We start from the raw sequence: 17,670 nt of genomic DNA, 5'->3' as shown, positions 1-17,670 counted from the left end.
TTTCTCTTGCCTTTGCTAAATTTACACTGAAAGTTTGTTGTTGCTTGTAACATCTGCATCATGATTTGCTTTGCTTGTTAGATTTTGAATTTTAACCTTTCGGGTTTTCTGGGTTTTTTTTTTGTTTTTTTTTTTTTTCAATTTTAGAATTTTTTTTTTTTTTTTAAATAAAGGTTAATTTTAGTGCACCATTTTCTTTAATTTCTCAACTTCTAAAGGATTTGATGGAAACTTTGTAGACTTTGTTGTGGTTTATGCACGAGTTCCAATGGTGCTATGCAGAGATACATCAGTGGAGGAGTGGGTCCTGCTTTGTCTCCATTTGTTAGTGTGAGGTATCTGGTTGTATGTGTAATGTTGCTGGAAAAGTTCTGTTAGATACTTAATCAGAAAACAGAGCTACCTTTACCAGAGTTGTCTTCTCCACGTGTAGAAACTGTGTAACCATATATAGAGAAGAGAAAGGACCCTTCCCATGTACACGTTGTGGACTTTTGAAAAAATGGTTTCTGTAGTGGAAACTGCTTTCTTTGCAATATGTTTTGTTTTTCAATGTTCCAATTAATATGTTTCATAGTGCACTTATTTTAAAGCCTGTCTCCTAACAAGCAACAACTTCTCTTAGGAAAGGTATATTTTTAATCCCTTATCACCTCTTCTCTTTTACTGCAACAAAAACTTGTGATTATTTTGAAATCTTCTGATGCAGAGAGTAAAGGTCTGCTGTGCTTGTGCTTCTGATGCTAGCTTATTCTGCAGCATTGTGGTTTGATCATTGGTTCATAAACTCTTGATGGGAACTCACAAATCATGATGATGTAATTTGCTGTACTTTTTCCAGACTTTTATGATGGAGCTGACTGCACACCAGAGCAGTGTGGGTGGTGTACTGCAGGCTGGGAACCAACTGATAGCACAGGGTAGTCTATCAGAGGAAGAGGAGAATGAGATCCAGGAACAAATGACACTGCTGAATGCTCGATGGGAAGCTCTGAGATTGGCTAGCATGGACAGGCAATCTCAGTGAGTTGAGCCCTGAAACGTCTCGTGTATCTGGTGAACTAATTAATTGGGTGAAAGTAACTTAAATTTTGTACAAGTACTGTCGTATTGCAACGTTCCTCCCCTTGGTGTGGGTCTTCCAGGGTAGGAGGTGGGGATGTATGGTGGGGGTTCAGGAGTCATGGCAGGGGGTTGGTGGTATATGGAGGGTTCTGGAGTTGAGGTTAGGAGGAGAGGCTCAGGGCAGGGTGCGCGTGTGTGTGTGCGCACGCGTATATGCACGGGGAACCCTCCTCCCCAAACCTCCCAAGAGTCATACGAGGACACTACTTTCTCTTCTTCCTGTTACTGTCAGGGAGTAGGAGGAAAGCGCACAGCTCATCTTCCCCCTGTCCTCCTCAGCCCAAGTGGGAGGAATGCAGCAAACCCTGCACTTTCCCCTCGCTTCCTTACGGTGACAGGCAAGGGAACAGCAGCCTGTAGTCTCTTGGAAGTAGGCAGCTTCAGAACCTCTGCCTTCCCCAGAGGGTGCCTTGGGGGATGAGAGTCTCAGGGCTGGGACTGTCCCATACCAGTGGGGGGCACATGTTCATACCAGCCCCTTTCATCCACCTGGCTGCCTATTGCTTAGTGTGGGTGGAGAGCCCTGAGAGCTGGACAGGGAGTGCATCCATACCACCTTCTGCAGTGTGTGTCCGTTTTCGCCTCTTTTTAAGGCCTAATTTAAAAATTTGCAGAATGATCTTGTCATTTGGTAGCATTAAATCCATCTTGTTTGTGTTTCATTAACTCACCTGGCGCACAGCAAGGTGGAGACAAAAAAAAAAACCCTCTGCATTCTTGGCTACCTTAACTAGATCTTGTGCTCTTTACTTGGAAAAGCCATTCTGGAATTAGTCTGCTTTTGCTTTCTCCCATGTGCAGGTTGCATGATGTGTTGATGGAACTGCAGAAAAAACAATTGCAGCAGTTGTCTAACTGGCTGACTGTCACAGAAGAGCGAATCCAAAAGATGGAATCTCAGGCCTTAGCTGAAGATTTGGAGTCACTTCAAAAACAGATGGAAGTACATAAAGTAAATGTCGTTTGCCTGATATGTAATACACATAATATGGAAAAAATACTCAGAAGCACTAATAACTTAGCGACTACTACAATGAGGAAACTCAAGAGTGGTGGCCACTTAAGTGTTCTCTATTTTTAGGCAAGATTCAGATTTGGCTGTAAACTGAGGCAATGTGCTTGATAGTTTTCATGTGGCAGGGGTTGGGCATGGGAAAGAAGAGAACTGGGCAGTTTTAAAAGCTCTAGCTGAGTAAAGCACCTTTAGTGGAAGTTGCATATCTTGCCTTGTTTGCTGCATGAATAGTTCTTCATTAACTAAGGAAGGGCTGAAAAATAATTTGCCCATATTGAAGATCAGGCAAGTGCACTGTACCTATTACCACATAAAAAACAAATTAAAGACCCACCCCAAACCAAAATGAAACACTAAGCCGAGAAGAAATTGTTCTGGTTTTGCACAGCTTTCTACCATAGGTGTGGCTCTAAGACAGGTTTTTGGAGCTCAGTCTTGCCTTCTGCCCAAGGCACTTTAAGAGCAAAGAGGGCTTGTAAATGCTCATTATTCTTACAACATTCTGTGGTAAGTGTTGAAAAGAACATTCATTCTGAGATGGAGTTAGATTATTAACCTTCTTCCTAGTTCCCATGAAGGGACCAAGGACATTAGATATCCTGTTTAAAAAAAACGAAAACCCTAAAACGAAAAAAACCAAACAAACTGCCACAAACTGCTTTGCCCTTGGCTCATTGGTCAAAATTTCCACTTCCTTCCCATTTTTGTGAGTTGAGTGCACTGTTCATTTCCTTCCTCCATCTTCAGTGCTAGCTACGTTTCAGCAGGGCTTAAGGTCTTTAGATTTTGAATAATAATGTAGAGTGCTTTTCAGAGCTCAGTATCATTATCCTCATTTTGAAGATTAGGTCAGTGAGAGACAGATAGGTGAAATGACTTGCTGAGGGTCATCATGCTGGTAGATAGCGGAGCTCAGAATAGAATGTAAGTCTCCTGAGGCCTACTTCAGAGTTTTATCCACTACACCAAGAATCCTTTTGGGATAAAAAAATACAGTAGAAAATTTAAAGCTGTAATTCCAGGGCACTGTTACTCTCGTGATAGGGGTTTAATACCTAGAAATTTACAAAAACAATATTTCTATATTGCTAAATAAAAAGCGTATCTTTCGCTTCCTACATGCTCTTTGTAGTTCATGTACAGTCTTTTGTCAGTATTGTCTCTCTAATATATTCCATCAAAGCTATACAGTTAGATGTCCTTATTGTTCCGTCAAAACCTATTAAAAGACAGGTGTGCATAGTAAGTAATTTAATCTACTGTTGGACTCCCAAAGTGATACTTCATTATATACAGTAACACATTTTGTAGAAACACTTAGTTTTCTTGCATGTATTGGTAGAGGTTCAGAATGTCATTTGCTGTTGAGAGCCAAACATTTGAATTTTCAGACATCGCTTTTTTTGGTCAGAGCGCACAAAACATACTTTTTTTGTAGATGAAAACCAAATCCTATTACACAGTTTATTAAATTCATATTACAGTAGGGTCCACTTCCATTCATGTGCATTGAAGAATTTAATGAGTGATAGTGCTGGTATCGTGTGGGTGTCATCCATCATCTGAAATAATGTATTTTCGGTTCATTACCATTGAAAGTTGCCTTTTTAAATATTTAGGTACATTGTAAATACGTCTCCCCTTAATAAAACATTCGTTTAATTTTTGAACCTTTACCGCTTTGCACAGCAACAGTTTTAACTGTTGTAATCTAAAACGAGTGTTCACCCCTATCTAGTTTCTGTGGCCATTGATTGTTCTTTCAGGAGTTGCAGAAGGATCTTGAGATAGAGCAAGTTAAGGTAAACTCACTGACCCACATGGTAGTGATTGTTGATGAAAACAGTGGTGAGAGCGCAACAGCTGTACTGGAGGAACAACTGCAGGTAAATGTTTTGCGCTGTTCCTCATTGTACTTCATTACACATAAGCTGTATGGGTGGCTTGGTTTTGTTGTCTGATAGTTAATTTTGAAGTAGCTGTAAATATAGTATAGTACCTCCTTAACTGTAAATTACCTTTTTCATATTTTTTCTAAGTTGTCTAGTCCCTAGAGTATTTTGATGCATAAGATTTATTAGCGCATGCTTTATTCCTCTGAAATAAAATATTAAAATTCAAGGATAGAAAGGTATTTGCTGAAGACACTAGCTTACAGACTCCTTACCTGCCTCCCTTCAAAATGTTAATTTGTTATTGCTGGAATGTAGAAAAGAAGACACATAATTTTTAATGGAATTTTTAAAATGGACACATTTTTGTGCTGTACACTATTTATTAAATCGCTATTGTTTCTAAAAGATAGATTGATATTGGGTTCTGATGACAACGTAAAGTGTTCTGAAAATTTTACCAGAGCAATTTTAATAAGTCCTAATCCCCATTTTTAACCGTGCTTAAGTCACTTTAGAGGACAAATCCAGTTTAGAGAGGATAAGGCTGGGTCTACACTTGCCACAGAAGATTGAACACTTAAGTTCAACCCAGGGTCAGTGTCAACCCCGGAACTCCTTGCGAGCAGGAAGGATTAAGGAATGCTGATGGGCATTCTGCAGTGGGGACAGGGACAAATATCGATGGCTGCAAAATCGATTTTTGGTGCACAATTGGCATACCTAACATTGCGTAGCAGCCGTCGATATTCAAGGTAAGTGTAGAGCCAGCCTAAGTGTACTTGTACTTTTAAGAGACACAGAAACCTTTGAAAATTTTACTTCTAATTCTATTTGTGGAATTATACAGAAATAATGAGAATTTACAATAGAGTATTTTTAACATTCTCCTTTGTATAAGTAATTTTGATAGAGATGTACATGGACTGGCTATAAAATATATTTTGCTATTTGAAGAGTTGACCTTTTTATGCAGTGCCTAAGTAATGTCTTCTAGTTTTAAAATATTTTCCCTAAAATGTCCTACATTAAACAGACTACTACTTCAGTTAAAAGAAGAGACGATAAAGTGAGAGTTTTTTCAAAACCAGATCAGACTTAGGCCACCTGAGAAGGACTTTTTGGAAAACAAGAATTGCAATTCTAGGTTTGGGTAACTTTAAATTTAGATAGTGGTGATAGTGATTTAGACAAACTAATAGGGTTTGAATATCTGGCCTATTATGCATTTCACAGTGTGACTGAATATTCATTAACATTTCTTGCTGTTGTAGAAGCTCGGCGAGCGTTGGACTGCAGTTTGTCATTGGACTGAGGAACGTTGGATGAAACTGCAAGGCATGCAGATGCTGTGGCAGGAATTTATGGAAGAGCAGGTAGGAAGCTGTGCAACTATCCAAAATAATAAATGGAGAAATTCAAACTCATTACTACTTTACTGAAAACATTTTTAAAATTGTAAAATTTTCTTCTGTAAAAATATTTTCCAGAAGGTGCAAAATTAATCTCTTCCACTTAAATCCTGCCAACCTGTACATGAACATATTGGCATTACAGTGAATCAGACAAATTTTGTCTGTTATCCTTTCGCTACAGTACTCCTAGTGAAACTGTAAAACTGTCATAAAGATCAATTATTCAGTGATGTGGTAGGGTGCAATGCAGTGATGTTATCTGAATTATGAAGTAATTAAATTGCTTTTGCTCTGTTGAGATCAAAAGTCCAGGTAGTAGTAAGTGCCTAAGGTTTCAGAACTAAATAAAGTATTGGCAGCTGGGGACCAATAAGTTATTGAAGGTGGAGGAAAGAACTTTGTCTTATGAAAGAGAGGTCACTAAGTATCTCAGCTTTATTTAGGAGGGTGAGATAGCTCAGTGGTTTGAGCATTGGCCTGCTGAACCCAGGGTTGTGAGTTCAGTCCTTGAGGGGGCTATTTAAGGATCTGGGGAAAATAGATTTTTGTTCAACATCTTTATTAAAGACCTGGATGAGGGACTGGATTGCACCCTCAGAGAGTTTGCAGATGACACTAAGCTAGGGGGGAGGTAGATGGGATCCAGAGTGACCTGGATAAATGGAGGATTTGGCCAAAATAAATCTGATGCGGTTCAACAAGGACAAGTGTAGAGTCCTGCACCTGGGGCAGAAGAATCTCAACCGTTTTTAGGCTGGGGACTGACTGGCTAGGCAGCAGTACAACGGAAAGGGACCCAGGGGTTATGGTGGATGAAAGGCTGGATATGAGCAAACAGTGTGCCCTCGTAGCCAAGAAGGCTAATGACGTATTAGGGCGCATTAGGACAAGCATTGCAAGCAGATCTAGAGAAGTGGCTGTTCCCCTCTGTTCGGTAATGGTGAAGCCACTTCTTGAATATTAGAGGGGTAGCCTCCAAAGAGAAATTGCTGAGCTACAATTCCTCTGCAAATTCAATACCCTCAGCTCAGGATTAAACAAAGACTGTGAATGGCTGGCTAAATACAAAAGCAGCTTCCCCTCTCTTGGAGTTCACACCTCCAGATCTACTGATGACAATACAACTCAGCCTGCCTGACTGAGCTAACCTCGTTATCCCCAGCCTAGCTCTGGCCTATTTATACCTGGCCTTGCAGATTTCCAGGACCAGCATCTGAAGAAGTGAGTTTACTCACGAAAGCTCATGCTCTAAACTTTTCTGTTAGTCTATAAGGTGCCACAGGACCCTTCGTTGTTCTTGAATATTGTGTCCAGTTTTGGGTCCCCCCAGTATGAAAAGGATCTGGATGTGCTGGAGCAGGTTCAGTGGAAGGCAACAAAAATGTTTAAAGGGCTGGAGTACGTGACCTATGAGGAGAGGCTAATGGATTTGGGCTTATTTAGTTTACAAAAGAGAAAATTGAGGTGTGATTTAATAGCAGCCTTCAACTTTCCGAAGGGGAGCTCTAAAGAGGATGGAGAGAAACTGTTCTCAGTGATGTCAGATGGGAGAACAAGGAGCAATGGCCTGAAGTTACAGAAGGAGAGGAGTAGGTTAGATATTAGGGAAAACTACTTCACCAGGACAGTGATGAAGCTCTGGAATGTGTTGCCTAAAGAGGTGGTGGATTCTCCATCCCTAGAGGTTTTTAAGACTCAGCTTGACAAGGTCCTGGCTGGGATGACTTAGTTGGGGTTGTTCCTGCTTGAAGCAGGGGGCTGGATTAGACGACTAACTGAAGGTCCCTTCCAGCCCTATGATTTCCAATGAGTCAGGGTGGAGAGGGGTTGCCAGCAAGAGATAAGCAGTGCTTCATCTAAAATGGAGAGGATTCGACAGGAGCCTGGTGAAAGGGACCAGATTACTCTTTTTTTCCCCTCCACTTGGTACAAAGGGGGATTTGGAATATGTGGTAACCCATTAAGAGTGGAAGCAACTTGTTGGTTTTTGTTTTGTATTGTTTTTTGTTTTTCTGATGAAAGACTTTTCTATAAGAGACTAACTGCTCTCAGAGGCTATGTCTACACCAGAGGTTTTGTTGACATAACCTCCAGAGCGTCCACACTACAAATGCTTTCAGTCAACATACTGTTGACAGAACTTGGCACTTTTGTTAACAGCCGTCTGTCTCTCCCCCATGAATCTGAATGCTTTTTTTGACAGAATCTGTCAACAAAAAAGCCTTGTGGATAGACAGGGCTTCTGGGTCATCAGGCAGTCCTGTCTGCTGTGCTTCTGGTTGGCCTTTCTGTAGAGAAATAGCCAGGCAAGTCTGCCCACTCCCTGTTGACAGATTGGATCACTTTTTTGATCCGCATTTGTGTGTAGGTGCACTCTGTGGACAGAAGTTTTGTCAGAAGAGATTGCTGTAATGTAGACATAGCCAGAGAGGAAACGGCCATGTGGAACTGGATTTTGTTTTCATTCTGATTTGCGTTCCTAAGCACACCTCTTTAATCAGGCTCCCAAGGAAGAAGTTTTGTAAGCCCAGGCATGAGAGGTTAGACATTTTTCTCTTGTCCAACGTAGTGGTATTCATAACCATAAAAGCTATGTAATCCTGTTAAAAAGTCCTGATCATTGTTGGCCTCTAGAAATATATTGTGACAGTGAGTTCCACAGGTGAAATCTTGTTGTAGAAAATAAAATTTTGAGTAGCCGCACATTTTTGCGTTCCCATTTTATTGTTTTTACGTTATTAAAGTAATCCTTACTCCTCAGTCATAATCATACTGGTGTTCATTCTCAGTGACTTTAATATAGAAGAAATTGCATCAAAATATAGTTCTGAACATCTTCATTTTCCTGTATCACTATGTTTAGAGTGTTGAGGATAATCTATCATCTTAGGACCCTGGGTCATTGAACTCTTCTGTCTTGTTAGCTAACCCATGTTCATGTAGTGGTAAGACAGTTAAAGATTTTGTATCTGACTTATATTCAAACCATAAAACAGTTTTTAAATGACATACTCGTACTATTTTATGTGGGTTAAGAGCAGTAAAGAATGGAGTAAAATGGAAACTGTTGGTCATTGACTCTGAGAGCAATGTACTAGTGAATCATGAAGTACTTGGCAGCTTGGTGATTCTAGAATCTCCTCCAAACATGCTGCCACTGTGAATAAATGCACATCATTCTGCAGCCAACTGATCAATCCTATGACTACTATTTTACAATTACTGACATAAAATAGAAGAGGTACATGCCATATCTCAATATACTGATTAGATTCTCTTTTGAGATACAAAGAGATGGCACTATGAATTTAAGGCTACAGGATGTGACATTACACTTTATTTTGAATATGCTATGATATAAACCTATTTAGGTCATAGCATAAACAACCACGTTAGGTTTTTTCTTCAGCTGTGATAGAGTCATTGTTTGAAAACCGGTGTTTATTCGATAGTCCTGTTTAATAGTAATAGTTGGGCAGTATTTTGGCAGCTAAGTATTCTTAAATAGTGACATAAAATGATGTAAACAATAAACACGTAAGCTTATTTCATATATATGAAAATAAAATCTGTTTAGGTCCTATGGAGGTTGGGGGTAGAACAGTGGTATTTATTCTGATTTATCTGGCAGGGTTCCAGGCTGGCTTCCATGACCAAGAACAAGTCTATGCAGCAAAATTAAGTGAAACTAAGTTAGGTTCATATATAGCTGATAGGTCATGTCCACACGGAGCCCCATCTGTTGGTGTGTCCTCATCAGGAGCATTCCACTGACTTAATCTGGGTGGGATGTTGTGAGGCACTCTCAGTTAGAGCCCCACTGCTGAGCTCTCAGTCCTGGGATGGGGCAGGCTCCAGCTGAGAGTCCTTGAAGGGAGCTGAGAGCCACCTTACTCAGTGCCTGCATGGACACTGCTACATCAGCCTAAAGATTATGCCTCTTGCAGAGGTAGAGTTAAGTTGATACACAATTACATCAGCAAGAGTTACATTTTAGTGTAGCCTTGTAGTGTAAACTGCTTCTCTTCACCTAACTCCGTTGTGTATACCAGGTCTGAGATATTTCATTTAAGAGCCATGTTATAGTGATGTTTTGTGTAGCTTAACAGTCTTCCTGGTTGTAGTTAGCATGGCTCTGCTCCTAGAGGGGACCAGGTTTTAGAAACTGTTCTCTGATATTTTGTATATGTATTCTTGTGTAAGCAGAGAAATGCTGACTAAAATGTTATGGCAGTTTTTGAGTAGGGTAGAATTGTATAAGAGTCAAGGAAATGAGCAGAGTGGAGCCACTAGTCCCTCCACAGGTCAGGGATAGGTCCTCAACCACTCCCATTTCAAAGAAGTTTTATGTGAAGGTTTTTCTTGTCCTTGCATTCAGAAGAACTGCTTGCTAACCAGGAAGTATGCGGGCAGATGAATCAACTGATATGAGTATCATCTTATACACAAATTGCTTTCATAGCCAAGATTTTTACAAAATGTCCATGAACTATGTTACTCTGAAAGTGAGAGAGCCTTGAAGGTTTTTAAGTTTGTATTGAAAAGGTAGGGAGTGTGAGTCAGATCTGCCATATGTAACTGCCAAGCATAAGTGATCAGTGCCTATATATTAGGAAAACTAACTTAACTAGAAATACTGAGATTAAAACTAATTTCAGGTTCTAGGAACATATTTGTGTCATTGAGAAAATATTTTGATTATTCGCCTGCTGTTACTTCCTTCAATTTAGCAGAGATGCATCAGCCTTTTTTTTGTGACTGTCTCAAGAATCTTTGGAAGCCGAGTCAACATGTTTCTTGCTGCTCAGGAGACAAGTTTGTCTGCCGTTGCCACAAGAAGCAGAGGTCACCAAATGAAATTATTAGGCAGCAGATTTAAAGCAAACAATAGGAAATATCTTTTCATACAATGCACAATTAACTTGTGGAACTCCTTGATGGAGAATGTTGTGAAGACCAAGAGTACAGTAGAGTTTAAATAAGAACTAGATAAATTCACAGGGGATGGGTCCATCAATGGCTATTAGCTAGGATGGGCATGGACGATGTCCTTAGCCTCTGTTTGCCAGAGACTGGAAATGAGTGACAGGGAATTGATCAGTTGATAATTACCTGTTCTATTCATTGCCTCTGGGGCACCTGGCATTGGCTGCCGTCGGAAGACAGGATACTGGACTTGATGGGCCTAAGGTCTGACCCAGTATGGCTGTTCTTATGTTCTTCTATGTACTTAGGACTGTAATAATTATGAAGCTCCAGCTTCCTGAGGAGGATTATCATTGTCAGCTATGGTAGCAGAGATTAATTGTATACATTGAAGAGCTTCATAACTCATCTATGTAAAATGCGTTGACTGGAGCACCAGCTTAGTTTTTCCCATAAATATTTGGTATTGTAACCTTGTTCTTTCACACTTCATGGCATTTTCATCACTTCTATATTTTCCTGTCAATATGCGTACGTACTACGGTTATATAGGAAAGGAAAACTACAGCAGAGGTAGGCCCAGGAATTGCTAATCTCTCCTGGGCCAATGCCAAAACTGCACAGCTAGACGGAGGAGTTGATGTGTTTAAAAGTGTTGTGTCCAGTGAATGACTAGGTTTGTTTAAAATAAATAAATAAAAGAATTAGCTATAGCCTGTGGTTCTTAAATTGTGGTCCATGGGGTTTTGGATGGGATGTTGGCAGAGCCTCATTGCTTCCAGCTGTTAAAAGAAACTAATACACATTCCTAACATTTTTCTTTCACATAAGGCATTGTTGTGGTTCCCACAACAATGATATATGATCACTAATGAGAAAAGAAAGTGGTCTGCATGATTCCAAATGAGATTGAAGGATGGGGAGGTGGGGGTGAGAGAGAGAGAGAAGCTATGAGACAGTTTCTCCTTGAAGATGTGTTCCACATTATGAAAGAGTTAGAGCACCCCTCATTTGTATATCTTACAGTCATGCACCTTTACATTCTTTGTCTCTGTCTCTAGTGGTTTGAGGCATTGCCTGCTCTGTTACAGTTGAAGGGGAGAAATGTTCAGGTGTGGTAATTAGAATGACTTGATTTGGAAGTTGATTATCACAAACTGCCAAGTCAAGAAGCACCGATGGCTCTGGAAAGCAGGGTTTTTGGAGCAATAGGTCTGCTAGTGGTGAGAATTTGTGATGATTCGAAGGAATTCACAGAATTTAACTCTGGTATAATAATTAAGCTGAAATTCTAATGCATGTGTGTTATTCCCATTAATGTCACTAAGGATCTGATGCATGTAAGAACTGCAGAACAGTGTAAGCTAACATGGAGCTCTAACAGGAGGAATTAGTCATGAGTTCTTTGACACTGTAGTATGTTTCAGAAGGGCTGTATTCTTTTTGCCTCTACAGTGCTTGTTAAAAGCTTGGTTAACTGAAAAAGAGGAGGCTTTAAGCAAGGTCCAAAGAAGGAACTTCAAAGATCCGACTGTGCTGAGTGTGACTGTTCGAAAACTAGCTGTGAGTATTGCTATTCTGGTCTTTCCTGACAATTTTAGAAAAAAAGTGAGCAAATAACATGATATTGACCTGACTTCATTTGACTTTAATAGGAGCTGGGAACTTTCTGTACCTTTGACAGTCAGGCCACATGTTCCCACCTTATGTTAAAGTCATCCATTTGTAAAGTGACATCCATTTTGAATAATTATTATTATGGCAAACTCTGCTTCTCTGTGCTGTATTGCAGCTCTTCTGCTTCACAGTTTCCATTGTTTCACTGAAGACTGTCAATAGAAAGTCACTTTCAGCAGTTTCCAGTACTAGCTAAGACCTCTATGCTAAATGCTGTCTTAAATTTGCTCTTGTGTTCAATATAAGAGCTGATTCTTCTTTAGACTGTCTTGCTTATTGTTGCATGATAAGTTTTTTTTGTCTTTTTTTTTAAATGGGGTTTGCCTAGATCACAGGATAAGTTTGTCTATAGAACTCAAAGAGAAAATTTGAGTAAATCTTGGGAAGTGGTGGGGAAATGCTTGATATCTTTGAGTGAAAAAAGTTAATAGAATTTATTTAAATGTCAGATTTTGAAGGAAGACATGGGAAAGAAGCGTCAAATGCTAGATCAGCTTAGTGAGGTTGGTCAGGAAATGGCACAGCTCCTTGGAAATAAGGCCTCAAAGAAATTTGACACTGATCTGGAGGACCTAACTCAGAAGTGGGACAGCTTAGTTCAGAAACTTGAAGACTTCTCTAATCAGGTAAGCAAACAATATTAAATTGTCTTTCTCTCCTTCAGCTATGCCCATAGACTCAGTCTTGGCCGCTTTGAACAAAACTGCCCAGCAAAGGCTTTAGCATCAATTCTGGGACGGGAAGGGTCATACAATTCATGGTTAAGTTAATCCCTCATGTCAATCCGTGGACTTTTCTTGGTCTGTCAGAGCCTACATTTGTTAACTTTTTGGGCACAGCTGCATGAGGCTCAGCTGCTTCCACTCAGGTTGAGAAAGGGACCCTGTTACTATCTTTCTTTTATAGGTAGGCAAATTGGTATATGTTTAGAATTTTATTGATTGTGAATTTTTAAATATTGCTGTAAATCTTCTGGGCCTGGCTGACGTTGTTACTTCAGAAATCAGAATAAATAAGTTCATGGAGTCATAGCAAGGCTGAATTTTGACCACTGTGATTTTTCTCAGCTTGGCACAGATATTCTGTGAGATACTGAAATCATAGAACTAAACATATGTTTTCGTATGCAAGAATAACAGCAAAGCATGCATGTTTACAGTGTGCCAGTGTATTAAGGCCATAGTTAGTATTTCTTACTTGGACAAAACCACTTTTGGGAAAGGTATGTTGAGTAGGACTCCTAGGCCGTATTTCTTAAAATGATTTAATCAGATGCTTCACTTTAACTGGCTAGATCATGCTAATTAGTCCAGTACAAAGCCCTGTAAACTCAAGAGAAAGACTCGCGTTGACTGTAATGGGCTTTTGGATTATGTGTCAGTCTTTGCATTGTTGGAAACTAGTTGTGATTAACTTGTATTGTTGGTTTTTACTGGTAAATGAAAATTTGCCATAGACTCTACTGATTGCCTTTGATACAAAGTGTGTCTGTACTCGCTGTCTAAGACAGTATATTCTGTGGTGGATTTGTAACATTAATGCATTTGATCCTTGTTTAGCTTGTTGTAAGCACTACTATGCTGCAAACATCCCTAGTAAGATAGAAACCGTAGTAAGTGTGACATTTATGAACCATTGATTCAGCAGAAAATAGTGTGCGCGCCAGGGAATTTGTGTGTGTGTGTGTGTGTGTGTGTGTGTGTGAGTAAATGTAACTCTTTTTGCTTAATTATTTTTGGTAGGTAACACAGGCTGTTGGAAACATAAGAATGATTTCTGTAAAGGAGCAGGTAATGGTAAAACAATCCAAACAAGAACTACCACCACCTCCACCACCAAAGAAAAGGCAGATACCTGTGGATATTGAAGTAAGAAAAAGGTAAGACTACATTATTGATATTTATTTCTCAATATATAGCATTTTAAACTTCTTTTCCTTAGCGTTTTTATATATATAGATATAGATATAGATATAAAATATATGAAATTAGCGTGTTTATATATATATATCTATATCTATATCTATATCTATGAAAATATGAAATTGTCCTTATGTAAGTGAAAAATATCTATAACCACTAGTGCTGGGAGAAAATGTTCAGCTCATATTCTTTTTTTATACAAAAGATACAAATTTGGGTTGATAAAAATATTTTACACCTTAAAATAGCTTTTGAATTTTTAATTCAGAATGACTTAGTTTTGATTTTGTTTACTTTAATTGCACCTGAACATTTCTTAAAAATCTTGCCAAAAATTGTCTGTTTCAGGTTGACATGACAATTGTTTTATTCCTGGCCTGCCAGTGATTGAAAAAGATCAGTTACTTCCACATGTTGGCTGTGTCTACACTTGGCCAAAATTTCGAAAGGACCATGCTATTGTCCAAATCGGAGAATACTAATGAGGTGCTGAAAGTACTGCGTTTCGATTGTGCGCAGCTCGTCTGCACAGGGCCCTTTTTGAAAAGATCCCACAAACTTTGAAATTCCCTTATTCCTATCAGCTGATGGCCCTTTCAAAATTTTGGCCAGGTGTAGACATGGCTGTTGTCTCTAATTGTCACATAACTGGGGGGCCCAATTATTCTTGGTGTGATGGAGTGGGGGATACCTGTGTGTGTGTGTGAGGGGCTCAGAGAGGGTGTGGGGCTCCTGCTGAGGGTAACCCTGACAACCAGGTAACACCTTTGTACTGCAGACAAAGGAGGAGGTGGAGCCTGAGGGGTTTGAATTGGAGCTGGGAGTTGGAAGCAGTTAGTCTGGGCTGAGGGAAAGAGAGACCAAGGAGGGGGCAAGGCCCCGGCTCTGGGGGCCCCTCGGGGCCTCCTCTCCCCAGCATGGATTGGACTGGCTGTCTCTGCCTGCTGCACTGACTCCTCTGTACGATGCTGTGTCCTGTCGGCTAATAAACCCGTTCTCCTGCTGAGTGAGAGACTTTTTTGCCTGCGGACAGGGTGCAGAGCTTGGGGGACCCCAGAACCCCATCACACTGGTGTCAGAAGTGGGATGTTCTGCACCCCGAGGATGGAGCATCCAGTAGTAAGTGACCGGCGCCACGGAAGAAGAAGAGGGGCCTGCGAGACCCTGGTGTGCTGACGGGCAGTGAGGTGCAGCTCCCCAAGGTGGAGGGGCCTGCGGCCGAACCCAAGCAACTGCGGTCGTGGTCCTCGAGAGGGGGTGTCACACCCGAGGAGGGGTTACTCCTGGGAATCTGTTGGAGTCGGTCCCAGAAGGTGGAGGGGCCGAGAGCCCAACCCCCAGGAACAAGTGACCCCTGAGGAGGCTGACGCTGAATGAGTTCTTCCCAAGACAGTGTGCTCATGGTCCCTGAGAGCGGGTGTCACACTGAAGAAGGGGTTCCGCTGGGAGTGTGTTGGAGTCGGTCCCAGAGGGTGGAGGGGCCTACGGCCTAACCCTGGGCAGCTTGTGACCCGCAAGGAGCCTGGCAGACTGAAGGGATTCTTCCAGGAATCGTGGGGTGCAGAGGGCATCAGCCTGAGAGCCTGCAACCACGCTGAGCAACTCCGCTGTGAAGTGGCAGCACCTGGAAACTGAATCGAGATTAAAGAAGCTGGACAAGGCAGCGTGGATGTGCAGTGGCAGAGCTGAGGGTTAAGGAAAATCCTGCAGAGGTGAGCCCGGATTGGGGCAGGGAACCCTGGACTGCCTGGAGCTCTGAACCGAGTGGCCTGCCACAGCTCAAGGAGGGAAGGAGCGATTCCAACCCATCATCTACTAGTGGCCAAGACAGACCTGCGAAGAGTTTTCCAGGCCTGGGCGGAGGAAGGTGCCTGTGTGTCTGTGCAGGAAAGCAGCTTGTCCACTGAGAATGGCAAGTTGTCTGTGAGAGAAGCTGCTCCACCTTCTGTGTGTGTGTGGAGACCAGCCGGGGGGCTGGGACAAAGGAGAGAGTGTCTCCCATTGTCTGTCTGTGTTGAACAGCAGCAGCAGCCTGGGGAGAGAGCAGAGCCTGCATTTGGAAAAGGTGCCAATGAAGAAACTAGCCCATTGTCTGAGGAAGATTCCCCAGCCTGGGGCGGCTGGAGAAGGATCCACCAGAAAAGAGCATTCCAGGTGTGTCTCTGAATCCAGCCATGGGGGCTGGAGCAGAGGGAATGGCTCTGGGATGGGCAGTGGTGTCCCTGCTAAGGACACTGGTCCTTGGTGCAAGAAAAGTGCTTCTGCTTCTGGGGAAGTGAATCCTTTGCCTGAGCCTGTGGGGGCTCGAGATGGAGCCAAGATCCCAGAGCTGGATCTGAGGGCAGCTGAAGCCCAGATGGGAAGTGGGCCTGCCTCTGTGTCTCTCAGGGGGGATGATGCTTTAACTTGGTCTAATCCAGTTAGGATCATCAGGGAATCCCAGAGACCAGACGATTCTGGTACTTGTTCTTTGCCTGATGCTGAGGTGTTACTGGGAGGGGGTGAGAGGACTCTGTCCTACCAGAGTCATCCTCTCGCCAGGACACAAGAACAGACGGGCAATGGAGTTACGCTGACTGATGAAGATAAAGGAGCTGGTAGCAGAAGGGAGGAAAGGGATCCTAACCTTCTGTCCGGTGGTACTGGCTGTCTGCCTGGAGGGGGATTACGTGGGAATCTGCCTGATGGGCCAGAAGTGATCCTGGGTATAGGTGAAACCCAGGAGCTGGTTGTGGCTCAAGGGAGCAGTGCCCCCATGGAGGCAGACGGGTGAGTTATTGTTTGGGGAAGCTCTTAAGGAAGAGAATTTCCCTGAAACTTTTCCTGACCCGTCTGTGGGGACTGCAGAAAATGGGAGTGAGGTGAAGGAGAGTGAACAGGAAAGGTGCATGTCTGTAAGAGCCAGAGCAGCCCTTTGCCTGGGGAGAAGTTTGTTTCAGCTCCTGATGGCCAGGACCTGCCTGAGTGTGAAACCACTGGCTGTGCTCTGCAAGGGTCCAAAGCAGGCAGGGTAAAAGTTTCTCAGGAATTGGAAGTTGATGCAAGTAAAGTGAAAACTATCAGGGAGTGTGAGCAGCCCTGTGAGAACCAACTAAAACAGCTGCACAGTCAGTCTCTGTAGGATGCAGGAGAGGGCCAGCAATTCCCCATCTCCAGATGGTGGAAACACTTATATTCTTATACTGGACTCCACTTCTGATTCCATGGGGAGGCAGTCGTTGGAGGGGGAAGGATAAAGGAGCTATGGTCCTGGTGGGCCAGTAAGGGATAAACAGGGATTCCTCCATGTGGATTCTGCGTCTGGGACTCACAAAACAACTCTCAGAAAGCAGTTTGGTTTGCAAATTTCCAGGCTGGCTGGGAGGGGGCCGTCTCCCTGAGATCATCAATGGCCCAGCTCTTGTTAGAAGGGAGGGCACAGCCAGAGAGATCAAATTTCCACCCCAGGGGGCAAGAGAGAAGATTAGAACTTGATGGTGCTAAGAAAGGCCTCAGCCATTTATCCCCAAAATACCAGATTTTCAAGGATGGTGCACAAAAGTTGTGGTCTACCAAAGAGCAACGTAAATGTGCAGTTGCAATGGGGTTGTTCTGTTACTCACGCTGACTGCTGTAACCAAGGGGTGCTGCTACCAAAAGCTGTAGAATTGTACCATGTACTGAATGTTTGGAAAGAGCCATGTGACATGATGACATTG

At 42.2% G+C, this 17,670-nt stretch overlaps 1 protein-coding gene across 5 annotated transcripts in view; it reads left to right on the top strand.

Moving 5' to 3' along the window:
• UTRN (utrophin) overlaps positions 1 to 17,670 on the top strand; it is a 560,266-nt gene that overhangs the window by 148,502 nt on the left and 394,094 nt on the right. For all 5 annotated transcript variants that reach the window (XM_074990438.1, XM_074990437.1, XM_074990436.1 and 2 more), the window contains 7 exons: positions 842 to 1,023; positions 1,927 to 2,077; positions 3,907 to 4,026; positions 5,307 to 5,408; positions 11,829 to 11,936; positions 12,500 to 12,676; positions 13,793 to 13,929. In XM_074990438.1, the coding sequence (XP_074846539.1) occupies positions 842 to 1,023; positions 1,927 to 2,077; positions 3,907 to 4,026; positions 5,307 to 5,408; positions 11,829 to 11,936; positions 12,500 to 12,676; positions 13,793 to 13,929 (977 nt within the window). The remainder of the gene's footprint in view (positions 1 to 841; positions 1,024 to 1,926; positions 2,078 to 3,906; positions 4,027 to 5,306; positions 5,409 to 11,828; positions 11,937 to 12,499; positions 12,677 to 13,792; positions 13,930 to 17,670) is intronic.

The sequence above is a fragment of the Carettochelys insculpta genome, chromosome 3, assembly GCF_033958435.1.
Source record: "Carettochelys insculpta isolate YL-2023 chromosome 3, ASM3395843v1, whole genome shotgun sequence".
Taxonomy (NCBI): Eukaryota; Metazoa; Chordata; order Testudines; family Carettochelyidae; genus Carettochelys; species Carettochelys insculpta.
The sequence above is the reverse complement of the archived record's forward strand: the minus strand, read 5'-3'. Positions and strand labels throughout refer to the sequence as shown.